The sequence below is a fragment of the Ovis aries genome, chromosome 3 (assembly GCF_016772045.2).
Source record: "Ovis aries strain OAR_USU_Benz2616 breed Rambouillet chromosome 3, ARS-UI_Ramb_v3.0, whole genome shotgun sequence".
NCBI classification, from domain to species: Eukaryota; Metazoa; Chordata; class Mammalia; order Artiodactyla; family Bovidae; genus Ovis; species Ovis aries.
Window position 1 is genome coordinate 2,402,928 of NC_056056.1, and position 13,341 is coordinate 2,416,268.

At 60.3% G+C, this 13,341-nt stretch overlaps 1 protein-coding gene across 6 annotated transcripts in view; it reads left to right on the forward strand.

The window, feature by feature from the left end:
- The window catches only part of SARDH (sarcosine dehydrogenase), a 58,320-nt gene that overhangs the window by 30,741 nt on the left and 14,238 nt on the right, over nt 1–13,341 (forward strand). For all 6 annotated transcript variants that reach the window (XM_042247991.1, XM_042247992.1, XM_042247990.1 and 3 more), the window contains 4 exons: nt 3,128–3,266; nt 4,668–4,781; nt 6,157–6,304; nt 10,154–10,247. In XM_042247991.1, coding sequence (XP_042103925.1) covers nt 3,128–3,266; nt 4,668–4,781; nt 6,157–6,304; nt 10,154–10,247 — 495 coding nt within the window. The remainder of the gene's footprint in view (nt 1–3,127; nt 3,267–4,667; nt 4,782–6,156; nt 6,305–10,153; nt 10,248–13,341) is intronic.

Below are 13,341 nucleotides of genomic sequence, written 5' to 3' on the forward strand. Positions count from 1 at the left end.
TCAGAAGCACCCTGGGCTGGGTTTCATGCTCTGCTATTGCTGCCTGCAAATTCTGGATATATTTAGAATGTGGCCCAGGTGTGACTTTGCACCTGGTCCTGTAGGGAAGGAACCTTGCATCCCCCCCACAAGCTTGCTCTAGTGAAGGCGTTGGGGAAGAGGCTTCTGAAACAGGAGGGGAGGCACGTGCCTCTGGAAGTTCAGGAGGCCCTGGGGGCCGCCTCTCCCGGGAGTGAATGGGACTCTGTCTGGCACCTCCGCAGGGCGGCTTCCAAGGCCCACGGGGTGTTCAGGTCCTTGAGGATGTGGGCGCCAGGCGGGGCGCCAGCTCCACTTCCTGCTGCATCCCAGCAGAGGCGCCTTGACATCCCGGAGCAGGAGACGCACGCGCGCTCTCAGCCTTGGCAGCTTCCCCAGCCCGGGCAGACCAGAGTCAGCCTGCAAGTTGTCTGGGGGTTGGATCTGCAGCCCAGCAGCCTAAGCGAAGGCACCCCGACGCTGACAGTGGAGGGGGAGCCGTAAAGGGTGGTGGGGTCTGGACAGTGGTGCACAGCGCCTTTGGGGCTCAGGAGATGAGTCAGTGGGGTGCTGTGTGGCGGCCAGCTGCCCTGGGGCGGAGGGCAGGGAGCTGGCCCCACGCTGGCCAGTTTCCCTGGTATAGAGACTCGCCGTCCACGCCCTCTCCTGTCCAGGTGGAATCACTGAAGACATGGTAGGGAGGATGCACTTGGGGGCTTCTTGGGTTCGGGGCACTGCTGGACAGACCCAGGCTCGGCCATTTCCTCCTGTGTAACCCTGAGCAGACCCCGCCCCGCGCCTGGGCCTCAGGGGGCAGCTGGCTGTAAGGCCCATTGTAGACCGCTGGGCAGTGGCGTCTGAACCGTGGGATGGGGGAGAAGGCGCGGGCTCCTGGCCCTCTCGCGGCCTCTGCCCGTCTCTCACCCCAAACTCACCTCCCAGAAGCCTCTAATCTACGTCCTGTCTCTGTAGATGTATCACACCTGGATGTTTCCCATCAGGCACTCACACAGTGGCGGTCTTCTGTGACTGGCCTGTCACCGAGCTTGTTTTCAGCATTGCCTCCACGTTTGAGGACATATCAGTGTTTCGTTACTTCTTTTTCGGAACAGTATTCCATCACAGGGGTACACTCCTTTTTATTTTTCCATTCATCTGTGGCTGGACACGAGCTGGACTTTGGGGCCATCATGAATATTGCTGCTCTGCAAATATGTGTACAGGTTTTTGGACAAATGTTTTCAGTTTTCGTATCTAGGAAGCGGGACTGCTGGGACATGCGGTGACTCCATGCTCAACATTTTTGGGGACCTGCCAAGGGTTTTCCAAAGTGGCTGCACCATTTTAGGTCCCCAGCCTCGGTGGACAAGGTTCTAATTTCTCCATCCTCATCGGCGCTCACAGTTCTGATCTAGCCACCACAGTGGGTGTGAAGTGGTATCTCAATGATCGGAGTTGCGTTTCCCTAACGACCCACGATGCTGAACATCTTTTTTATGTGCTTATTTAGCCATTTCTCTATCTTTTTTGGATAAATTTATATTTTGATATTTTGCTCACTTTAAAATCGAGTTGTTTGTCTTCTTATTGGGTTATAAGAATTCTTTATACATTCTGGGTACAAGTTCCTTATCCGATTTATGATTTATAATTATTTTTTCCCTTCTATGAGTTGTCTTTTCACTTCTTTAATGATATCATTGGTAGCAGAAAAATTCTACCAATACGATGTTGAGTGGAAGTGGCAGAGAGGACAGCCGTCTCTTGTTCCCGATCTTAGCAGCGGACATCCAGTCTCTCCTCATTAAGTGGGATTTTGCTGATGCCTTTTATCAGGTCAAGGAATTTCCCTTTTAGTTGTAGTTTATATGGAGTTTTTATCAAGAACAAGTGTTGTATTTTGTCAAATACTTTTTCTGCATCTGTTGAGATGATCATTTGGTTTTTGTCCTTTGTTCCAGTAATATGGTACGTTATATTGATTTGGGAATGGTGAGCCAGCCTCCCATTTCTGGGATAATCCCACTTGATCACGTAATCCTTTTTATGTGGTTGAATCTAGTGTGCTAGTGTTTCACGGAGGTTTTTTGTGTCTGTAGTCATGACGGATGTTGGTCTCCGATTTTCTTATGAGGACTTTGGTTTTGGCTTTGGGGTAATGTTGGCCCCATGGGAAGAGTTTGTGAAGAACTGGTGTTAATTCTTCTTTGAGTGTTTGGTAAAATCCACCAGTGAAGCCATGCGGGCCTGGGCTTCTCCGTGTGGAGAGTTTAAATGACTAAAGAAGGCTCTTTTCGTTGTAGACCTGTTCAGACTGTTTCCCCTTCAGCCAACTTCAGTGATTTGTGTCTTTCTGGGAGTTTCCATTTCATGTCTAATTTATTGGTGGACAGTTGCTCACAATAGTCCTTACAGTTCTTTCCTATGAATTGGATAGTGATACCCTTCTTTCTTTCCTGATTTTTGCATTTGGAGTCTGTTCTGATTCTTGGTAATTTCATTTAACGATTTGCTAATTTCACTGAACTTTAAAAAAACACACAATTTTCCATGTTGCTGATTTTCTCTGCCTATTGAGATTTTTGTTTATTTCCTTTCCAGTCTTTGTCATCTCCTTCCTTCTGCCTGCGTTGGGTTTAACTTGCTTTCCCTTTTCTGGTTTCTCCAAGGGGAGTGTGAGGCGACTTGAGAGCCTTTGCAGGTGTGACGCCCGATGGGCGTGACGTTGTTTTCTCGTGTTCTTTCCTCTCCAACGGCTTCTAATCCTCCTGGTGACCTTTTCACCTGAGCCACTGGTTATTAAGAAGTGTGTTTTCTAGTTTCACGTGTTTGTGAACTTCCGCATTTCCTTTCTGCTGCGGATTCTAACTTGACTCCATGTGGTCAGAGAACACGCTCTGCGTGGCCTTCACCGTTTGGAGCGTGTCCTCTCGCGGCCCCGCTGCCCCGGGCCTCCTGAACCGCAGGGCATCCCTGAGCCTGAGGAGAGGGTGCCCGTGGGTTTCTGGCTGGAGGGGAGGAGAGGGTCTTGGAGCCCAGGGCTGCGGGGTCTTTGTTGGGGAGGTGGGTCCCGGAGCCCCCACAGCACCCCAACTCTGGAACTTTTCAGATCAAGAAGGAGTGTCTGGCCTGCAGAGGGGCCGCGGCTGTGTTCGACATGTCCTACTTCGGGAAGTTCTTCCTGGTGGGCCCGGACGCCGGGAAGGCTGCCGACTGGCTCTTCTCTGCTGACGTCAGCCGGCCCCCAGGTACGGACCAGGAGGGCCACCCGCCTCTGCCGCCTCAGTGCGGCCCCAGGCACAGGCTGACCCTGTCCGCTCTGGGCTTGCGTAGCTCATGGCTCTGTCCCCAGCCTGGCCCTGGGCCCCGCCTCCAGACTCCTCTGCCCTGCTCGCCAAGCCCCAAGGCCCAGCCCCCTCCACCTTCCTCTGCGTCCTCCACTACCCTCCTCTGACGTTGCTCCAGATGGGATTCGAGGCAGCAGGCCCTCAGAACAGTCTCCTGGGGCTGAGGAGCCTGTCCACTCCCCCGCCAGGAATGCTGTCCCCATAGGGTTTCTAGAATTATGAAAACACAGGATGCTCACTTTCATTTGAAATCGAAATGAAGGATGAATAATCCCCTCGGGTAAGTGTGTCCCAGGCAGTGTTTGGGGTCCTTACTTCCCCGTTTCTTATCAACCGTGCCCTCAGCATCTTCCCCGCCCATCTGCCCGCCCCAAACTCTCCCGGCCCCACTGCCTTACGTCCTAGCCCTACTGCACCGAAATACCGCTCCGAATGGCTTTAAACAACCCTCCTGTGTTGCCTTGAGTCTGGGGCTAGTTCAAAGTCAGGGCCAGAGACCGCGGGATCTCCTGGCTTCCGGCTGTGGCCACTGCTTTCAGCTACATCACTGCAGCCTCTGCCTCCGAGGTCACAGGGCCGTCACCCTGCGTTTGCTTCTTCTAAGGACACGAGTTGTGTGAGATCAGGTCAACCCTCCTGAGCTCTGATCTTCTTAACATGATCCCATCTGCACAGACCCTATTTCCAGATAAGGTCCATTTTTCAGAGGGACTGGGAGTTAGGACCTCATCACACCATTTGGGGAGACACAGCTCAACTGTTACACCACGCATCCGGCCGAACCACCCACGCACCTCATCCCATGCCCCTGCTGCCCACCTGCCCTGGTGCCCCTCCCCCCATTCACCCTGCCAGCACCTTTCTACCCACCCACCCCTCCCCCCATCCATCCCTGCCCCACCCGCTCCCCGCTCCCCATTCACCCCCATCCACCCAAGCACCCATCTTCCATCCACAGATTCTTGTATTCAGCACTCATGGAGCTTCTGCCGTGCCAGGCTTGGCCCCCGAGCACCAAAGTGAATGAGCTGTGAACCCTGCCCCGAAAGTGCCCCAGCGTGAGGCGGGGGGGGAGGAGTCACATTTCAAGATGAATAAGTCTTCTTGCTCCTTCCTCCTCCGAGGACAGCGGTGCTCGGTGGCCTGCCTGTCCCTCTCCGGGTCATCGAGTCACGCTGCCATCACCAAGCTGAGGGGCCTGTCAAGGTCCCCCCGGGCATCTGGCCAAGGTTACCCAGCCCCGAGGGACCGCCCGCCCTGCTGAGTGGCTCCCCCTCTCTGGGCTCTTTCTCCTGCTCGCAGGCTCCACGGTGTACACGTGCATGCTGAACCATCGCGGGGGCACAGAGAGCGACCTGACCGTGAGCCGCCTGGCCCCCGGCCCCGAGGCCTCCCCGCTGGCCCCGGCCTTTGAAGGTGAGAGGTGCCCCGAGGCCCAGCAGCGAGGCAGCGGCCAGTGCAGGACGGGCGGGAAGGGCTTCCGAGGCTGCTCTGCAATCCCGCGTGTGCCCGCTGCGGTCAGGGCCTGGGAGATCAGAGGTCTTGCTTCAGGCTGAATGCAGCCTTTGTTCGGGCAGCGATGCTGAGCTCTGAGTGCTTGGTGGTTATGCCTTTGAACCTGCCTGTCCTGCGGGGTTTCAGGGCGGCCGCAGCGTGGGTGTACTCAGCTCGCCTGCCCAGAACAAAGTGAGCCAAGGATACGGCCATGCCTCCCACGTGGAGGGAGAAGTTACCTCCTTCCTGACTCCGGCATCTATGCTGAATCAGCTGTCTTGGTTCCCACGTAACTCCCAGTCTGGGGGTGGGGGGGCAGGTCCTTGGAAGATCTCCAGCTCTGGGCCCAAGCTGATGCCTGGACGGCCCTGTGCAGGGCCCCGCTTTTGCTCGCATGCCTCCGGTGACGGGGAGCTCAGTGCCCGCGCCCCTTGTCTGCACGGCTCTGATTCCCTGAGCGGGGTCTGCTGCCCATAACGTCACCCCTCAGTGGGCGTGGGAGCCGTCTGGTCTCTTGTGCGGCAGCCCCTCCCATCCAGGAGGGAGAGCGGTGGCCGAGATCCACAGACAGTGGGCAGCGACAGGGACCCAGGGCCGCACGGCCGTCTGGGGTCACCCGCCCGGGGCAGTGGCTCTCAGGACACCGGGCGGAGCTGGGCTGCCCTCCGCTCAGCAGTTCCCGGGGGCGGTTTGGCTCAGTGGCTGCTCCCCAGGCCGTGGACTCGGAGCTAGCTGCAGGCGGTCTTCTCGTGCGTGGGGCCTCTCTGAGCCTCGTCTCCGTTTCAGAAACCTCAGGGTGTGACGCGTGCCAGCCTCTGGGGGAGGGTCAGCGGTGTGGTGGCTGTGAAATTCCAGCCTCTGAAAGGCCACCGCAGGGAACCCCAGGAATGGGGTGGGGACATGGGAACGTGGAGAGAGATGGGAACTGGTGAGGGTGCGGCCTCAGAGAGGGACAGAGGCTTGTCCGCGGTCACCCAGCACTGGTGGCTGAGGTGGGACTCAGAATCTCCTGAGGGGTGACAGCGCTGGGGGCCCTTACACTTCCCTGGATCACAGACTCTTTGAGAATTGGGAGAAAGCCTCGGACGCTCCCAGAAAATGCTCCCTTGGCATTTTGTCCTGCAGGCGATGAGAACCCAGAGCCCTTTCGGGAGGGTCCCCCGATTTGGGCCTGGGCGGCTCACGTTCAAGGGAGGAGGGCTTGTTTCCTCCACAGAGGCCTTGGGCTGCCCCTCCCGGTCCCGCCTCCTCCCGCCTCCCCGCAGCCCTGCTCTGAGTCCCCGCGCTTCTCCTGCAGGTGACGGCTACTACCTGGCCGTGAGCGGGGCCGCGGCCCAGCACAACTGGTCCCACATCAGGACTGTGCTGCAGGACCGGAAGTTCCGGTGCCAGCTCATCGACAGCTCCGAGGACCTGGGCCTGGTCAGCGTCCAGGGCCCGGCCAGGTGAGGAGAGGGTGGGGACTCAAGGGCCAGGGTACCCCTCGTCCCTCTGTCTGGACCCGAGGCAGAACCATTTACTGGTCTAGAATGGGACGTGGTGGCCAGTGAGCTGAACGTGCCCGCGACCCCCAAGAGGCCAACCAGGAACGTGCTTTTCAAAGCACTGAGATACGGAAAAGCTCTTAATATATGACTCATACTCAGCATCTGAGGGCTCAGGGGTCGTGGAAGGGCCGGCAGGGGTGTCTCGGGATGGTTGATGCGGCCTGAGCACTGTGTGTGCCGTCTCCAAGTGGGCGGAGCCAGACTGGGGCTCCCTGTGCTACCCGGGCTGAGGGTGGTGCTCCGCAGCAGGAGGACACCGGCTCCTCCCTAAGCACCTCCAAGCGACTAGGTCCACGGACGATCATCCGCTCCTTGATTCATCCTGTGAGCGTTTACGGAGCTGTGTTCCCACCCACGAGGAACTGGCTCCCGGAAGGGCCTTGAATGCTGGCTTCTGCCTGGACAGTCTGAGGCAACGGATCACCTGGGCACGTGTGCACTTTGGAAAGATCCTCTGGCTGGGCGTCAGAGAAGGGGCGGGTGGGGAGGGGTGGAGGGCCAGGGGCAAGCACCGCGTGTTAGCACCGACCAGCGGGGTGCCTGGGGTGCTCCGGCGTCTGCTCCAGTCCTGACCCTAGCCCTTTAGGCGGTGAGAACTGTTTTCTTTTCTTAGTGGTGAGGAGAGGACAGTGTGTCTCCAGCCAGGTTATCCCCCAGCCGCGCACTGAGATGACACACGGCTGTGTCCACAGGCATCCCTGTCAGCCTGGGGTCACACCAGGATCCCCGGTCGCTGCCCCCAGACCCCGCCACAGCGTCCATTTTCCCTGGTGCCTTGGAGCCGGCCAAGCCAGCAGCTCCCGGGCTGGGTCCTGGGCGGGTGGACCTCCCCTCCCGGGCAGAGCTGCAGCTGGCTCTGCGTGTGCCCCACCTTGCCCAGAGGCACATGGCAGACAGGCAGGCAGTCCGTGCTGGCGGAGTCAGGGTTGGTCGTGTACCTTAGCCATCAAATGCTGGGCTTCGGGCTGCCCGTGAAAGCCAGTATCTGTTAAGGGGACCTTGGAGGAGACGCTGGAAGAAATGGGGGCTCAAGCCGTGGGTGCTCTCTGAAGGGACAGTGTTCCAGACAGAGGGAGCGGCAGGTGCAGAGGCCCTGCGGCGGGAGGAAACACAGCGAGGGAAGGGCTGTGGGAGAGGACGAGCTCAGAGGGCTGCAGAGGCCAGCGCTGGCGAGGGGACAGGCTGCTCCTCCAGGAGAGGGGGCTGCGCGGAGGAGGGGCGCGGTTGGACGTGGGCTTTAACGGGGTCTCTGATGCTGGGCCAGAGTGTGGGAGGCGGGCAGGAGCCTCAAGGGCCAGGGGAAGGAGGGACTCCAGGGAGGGAGTGACGACCTGTGTCCGAGTGGTCAGTGGGTCAATTAGGACAAAGACCGCGCATTGACAGGTGGGTCTGGAGGCCCGGTGGTTCCTGCGGACTTGACGAGGTCATCTCTAGTGGCTGGGTGGGGGCCTGCTGAGACAGGAGGGGAGGACAGGAACGGGGTGTGTGGAGGGAGGCCGAGCTTGCTGGCCGCAGCAGGAGAACCAGGATGCTGGGGTTCTGCAGAAAGACGCGTGGACCACGCTTGCCCTGGCTCGGCTCGGGGACTTGCCCTGTTCTGCAGGCGGGGGTCTGCATCTCTCCCCTGGGTGAGCTGACGTCTGCATCTCTGGGCTGAATGGGGATGTGGGGTGGTCCTGGACTCCTGAGCGCTAGGCGGTCCTCAGAAGCTTCATTGCCATGGCGACCTTGGAGAGGGACTGGGTTATTTCTGGTGTGGTGGGGGGTGAGTGGGCAGGAGAGGGAGGGGGCGCCAGACAGACTGATCAAGGCGCGGCCTGCGGGGACAGGCCAGCTCTCCCAGCCTCATTATAAGCTGCTCCAGGAGGGCGCCGAGTGACGGTTGCCAGGGCAGGGAGACGAGCTCCCCTCCTCCTGGCAATTTCTTGACTTTCTCCTCCAAATTGTCCTCGCTCCTTCAAAAATAGCCCGAAGTTTCTGGTATGAATAATAATGTCACCAGTGCCGCCGATAAGGGCTGGACTTTCTGAGCTGTTTCGTGGGAAGCATTTCGTGGCACCTGGACCAGGGGAGATGCTGGATGACTTGCCAACCAGTGGAACTTTCGGGAGACAGTTCAGAATTGATGGCCCAGAACGGTAGCCTCTAAGCCATATGTGTCCAGCAAGGCCTTGAAACGTGGCCGGCGAGACAGAACTTTTTTGTTTTAATTAACCGAAGCTCAGGAGACCCCTCGTGGCTGGTGGAGACAGCCTGGGGGGCGGTGGTCGCTGTTGCGTGGTTAATGCCCAGGTGCCTGCCTCACTGCCCTCACGGGGCAACAAGGGGGCCCAACACCAGGTGGGGGGGCCAGTGATCTGAACCTGGTCTCCGCCCAGAGCCAGTGCCCTCTGGCGCCACCTGCTGCCCACTGTGGGAAGGACAGCCTCCCGCACCCTGGCCCGTGCCCTGCAGACCTGCGTGTCCAGGTTGTGCCCGACTGGGGACCCCCGGCCCTGCTGAGCCCCAGCTCCAGCTCCTCCCTCCTTCCCCGTGGGGCAGACCCTGCCGCCCAGGGCTGCAGTGTAGACAGGCTTCTTGAGGACCGGGTGTGCATTCTCCAGGGGCAGGCACGCGTGGGTGCTGGGGTGTTACATAAGGATCCTGACACGCTGCAGTGGGCTGGGCATCTCGGGCCGGTGTGGGCGGGCAGCTGCTGGCACCGTGGGGGGCAGGGATCATCAGGGTCGGAAGTGTCTCTGGGCACTGGCTGGGACCCTGTGAGGCAGAAATGGGGGTGGGTGGGAGCTGTTTCCTGCCGATGGGGAGCTGGCCCAGAGGTGCAAAGCCAGCCCACCTTCAATCAGTCCCATTTACCAAGTGCCCTCTCTGTGCCAGGCACGTCTGCAGAGGGGGCCCCATTGGCACGGAGCTCCCGGTTCAGTGGGGCAGGTTTGCAACCCTGAGAGGTGCCCTGGCGGGAGACGTATCAGGGCCACAGGCTCAGGCCGGGGGCGTTGAAGGGGGACTGGACCCAGACTCGGAACCAGGGAGGGCTTCTTGTAGGAGGTGACAGACGAGCCAAGACCTGAAGGATGACCGAAGATTCGACAGGGACGCCTGGAGGGAATGTGCGTGGTGGGAGAGTGAGCTCAGGCCGGCAGGGAGGGAGGCGAGAAGCCAGGCGCCCCGGAAGGGAGGGTTTCCATGAACACCGGAAGGTCTCAGGAGGACTATCAAGCGTGAGGGTCAGACTCTTCCGGGCACAGCTGGGCAGAGGGGCGAGGAGAGGGGCCCCTGCCCTTGGGCAGCTTTGGCAGGCGGGGCATTAACTGGTTAGACTGTTGCCCCAGGCCTGGGTTCCCCATCTGAGAAAGGAGAGCCAGGGCTTGGCTATTTCTGCCACTGTTTCTGATGAAGGTGCCTTTTTTTCCTTTAACTTGATACATTTTTTTTGGCCATGGTGCCTGGTATTTGAGATCTTAGCTCCCCCACTGGGGATCAAACTCACGCCCCCTGCAGCGGAAATACAGAGTCTTAGTCGCTGGACGGCCAGGGAAGTCCTGAAGGTGCCCTTCTCGTATGACTGGATCTTTGCACGTCTCCATCTTGGTGTGTTTCATTAAGAGCACCTTTGTTCTCGGTCTGCCCTGTGAGGACAGGGCCTCAGCCTGCCCACCGTGGTGCCCTCAGAGCCCTCCCAGCCCAGGGTGCGCACCCAGGAGGGCTTGGCAGGTGTTTGCTGACCAGCCTTGTCCTTGCTCACAGCCGGGCCATTCTCCAAGAGGTGCTGGAGGCCGACCTGAGCGATGACGCCTTCCCCTTCTCCACCCACAAGCTGGTGAGAGCCGCCGGGCACCTGGTAGGTAGCAGCGGCTCACGGGCCCCGGGCTGGGGGCGGGGAGCAGCCACGACGTGCTCTGGGGACAGACCAGGGCGGGAGTCTTGTGCCCTTGGGCGGGGCTCTGGAGCTCCTGGGCCCGGCTTCCCTGCAGTAAAGTGGGGGTCCAGACAGCCATGCCCACCGGCTTTTAGGGCCTCAGAGGAGGAGCGGGGTCCAAGTCAATGCTTGGCACACACTTGGGGGCCGGTCCCAAGCTTCTGTCTTGGCCTTGCTGCCTGTGCGGCTGCCCCTCATGTCCACTTCTCAGGTGTGGGGCACACCCTCCAGGGTCAGCGTGTTTCCTGTGCCTCCTTGCGTGGCTCGGGGCTAGGGACAGCGGTCAGTTCTGCTGCTCCGGAGGCCTGCGTGTCCTGAGCCTGTCCAGGTCTTCCTGGACTGTCCCCCCTCCCCTGGCACTGTGGGAGGGGGCAGGGACTGCTTGGGGTGCCCTGCCAGGCCCCTGGGCAGCACCTTTGCCTGTCTCCCAGCCCAGAAAGTCGGGTCCCAGGGCCGGAAGCTTTTGAGACTGTGGGCGGCTCCAGCAGACCCGCCGTCCTCCGGGACCCTGGGCCAGGTCCTGGGTCCAGCTCTGGTCAGCCCGTCCTACTCCTGGGCTTCGGTTTCCTCTTTGGAAAATAAGTGTCACGATTTCCACTCTGACTTCTTGGGGCCGAGGTGAGGAACAGGCGGTCAAAGTAACATCAGCCACTGTCGGCCAAGGGCTCGCACGGCTCCGGCTTCATCCTCCCGGCAGCGTGGAAGGTTCTGTCAAGGCTTCTGAGCTCTGAGCGATCCACGATGTCGTGGAGCAGATATTCGGGGCGGGGGGCTTAGCAGCGTATGGAGCAGCAGGCCTGGCCTGCAGCCCCTGGACTCCAGGAGCACCCCAGACGTGACAACACGAAGCGTGTCCAGGCGTGACGACACGTCCCCAGGGCAGGAGCCCCGTGGGGACCTCACTGCTCTGAGGCTGCCCTGTTAGCAGGCGCGCGGTCACCCTGGATGTGGTTGCGGCCACGTGTGTTGAACAAGGGCTCCCAGCAGTCCCTGATGTAGGAAGTGTTACCGCCAGGACAGGTGCTTCCCCAGCCTGAGCTCAGAGAAGTCGGATGGACTGCCCAGGGCCCCCCCAGCTAACGGGACATAAAAAACCTCATGACTATGTGTCAATAACACAGACAAGGCTATAAAGGTGGGGGGGGGGCCTGGACAAACAGCCGGATTTGAGGGCACCCCTGCTTTTACTCTCGTCGTGTTCATCTGGGGAGGCGCCGAGGAAGGTCCCAGATCCTGGCCTGCAGAGGGGCGGGAGGTCACGCAGTCTGGGTCCTGTTAGCAAGTAAACAGTGTCTCGCTGACGTCAGCAAGGAGGCTGCCAGGAGGAGGCAGATAAAGGCAGCTCTGCTCTGCCTGCGCTTTCGGAGGCCACGCTGGGGCAGGAAGCGGGGCTGTCTCTGTCTCGCTCGCTTCCTGCCTCCTTGATGCAGCGCTGCCTGCCGGGACCAGAGAGGGTGTGCGTCTTGAGAGCACAGCACAGCTCCACCCAGGCCGCTGTGGCCGCTGGCCTGCCCTCTCGGTCCCCCCGGGGTGGTGGTCTGTGCAGTGCCCCCCAGTCAGGAGTAGGGGTTCTGACTTGTGATGTGGCGCGGGGGGCAGCTGGCGTGGCTCGGCCTGTGTGTGGTTCGGGGATTTATGTGGAAGAGGAGCAGGTGGGAAGGCCGCCCCTCCAGCTGAGGGCCACTCCAGGGAGGCGCCGGGGACTTGGGCTGGGACGATGGGCTCCAGCTGCCTCCCCACACCCACCCCGGGGGGCGGGGGCGGCCCTCCCTGGCCCTGGCTGCCTCCCCAGGCCTGGCCCATGGCTGTCTGGCTGCACCTTGGCCTCTGGGGCCTGGGAGCTGGGCTGGGCCAGGGCGCGGGCCAGGAGAAGCAGAGGCCAGACTGCAGGGTGAAGCCTGGCCTGGGACGACAGGCACAAGTGGGGGCCACGGGGTGCTCGGGGCAGAAGTGGGGCGCAGGAAGGCCGCAGGCTGCTTCTCTCCGCTGCACCGTCCCCCCGCCCCACAGCTGGCTCAGCGGTTCTGTGGCAACCACTGCGTGGCTTGCCCCTGTTTCCAGCTGCTGTGCAGGGCCTGGGTGCAGAGCTCATCCTGGCATGACCCCTTTGGGTGCCCCCTTTGACCCCGCTGAGCCGGCCCTTTCTCGCCGGCCACAGAGTCTGGCTGAAGAGTTGATGGGCCTCAGTGTTTCACTGTAAATACTGGGAACATTCTTAAGACAAGAGCAAGTTAACAAAAACTCCTCCGGTCGCACTGGAGAGAAAGCCCGAGGTGAACAGAGTTTCCTTCCGCCTTCTGTTGCTTCTCTACCTGTAAATCCTAAACCAGAAGCAGGATCATCCCAAACTGTGGACAGTTCGTGCGCTCGGCTTCTCTCGGGACGTTGTTGGGATGGTTTTCTTGTTCCTTGAAATACCGCCTGAGTTTGAAATACTGCTTTACCCACTCCAACACCGTACGCGGGACACTTGGTTGGGCCACTTCTTTGCCTTGGAATTGCTCTGTGACGGGCTTCCCATGATGGCGGGCCCGTTATGACTTTGATTATTGACCCTGGACATGTAGCTCAGAACCAGGACCGAGAAGCAGAGGTGTCCCAGGGTCACGGCCCCAGCCTTCCGGGCCGTGCAGCAGCCCTGCAGTATTTTCTGCCTCCCCTTTGGGGGAGGACAGGAGAGACACTGTCCAAGTGCGGCCCAGGCTACCAGCTCACACTCGGCTGGCATGGATGCCCAGCTGAGTTCTGGCATTCCCTTCTAAACCTCAGGGTCTGTCCCAGTGCTGAGCCGCAGCTGCCCCTGGAGTTAGTTCCAGGCATGTTGGCTGGAAGCCTACCACATCGGGGGCTGGTGGGGCTCACAGCCTGGCTGGGCTTGGGGGCGGGAAGGACGCTGCAGCCCCAGCCCAGCCTGCACGGGCCCCGAGGCCTGGGAGGAGAGAGGCCACAGCCCCGACCGCGAGCCGACATGGAGTGAGGGGGTCCCGGGAACACGTGTATGGGAGGATTCCAGTCT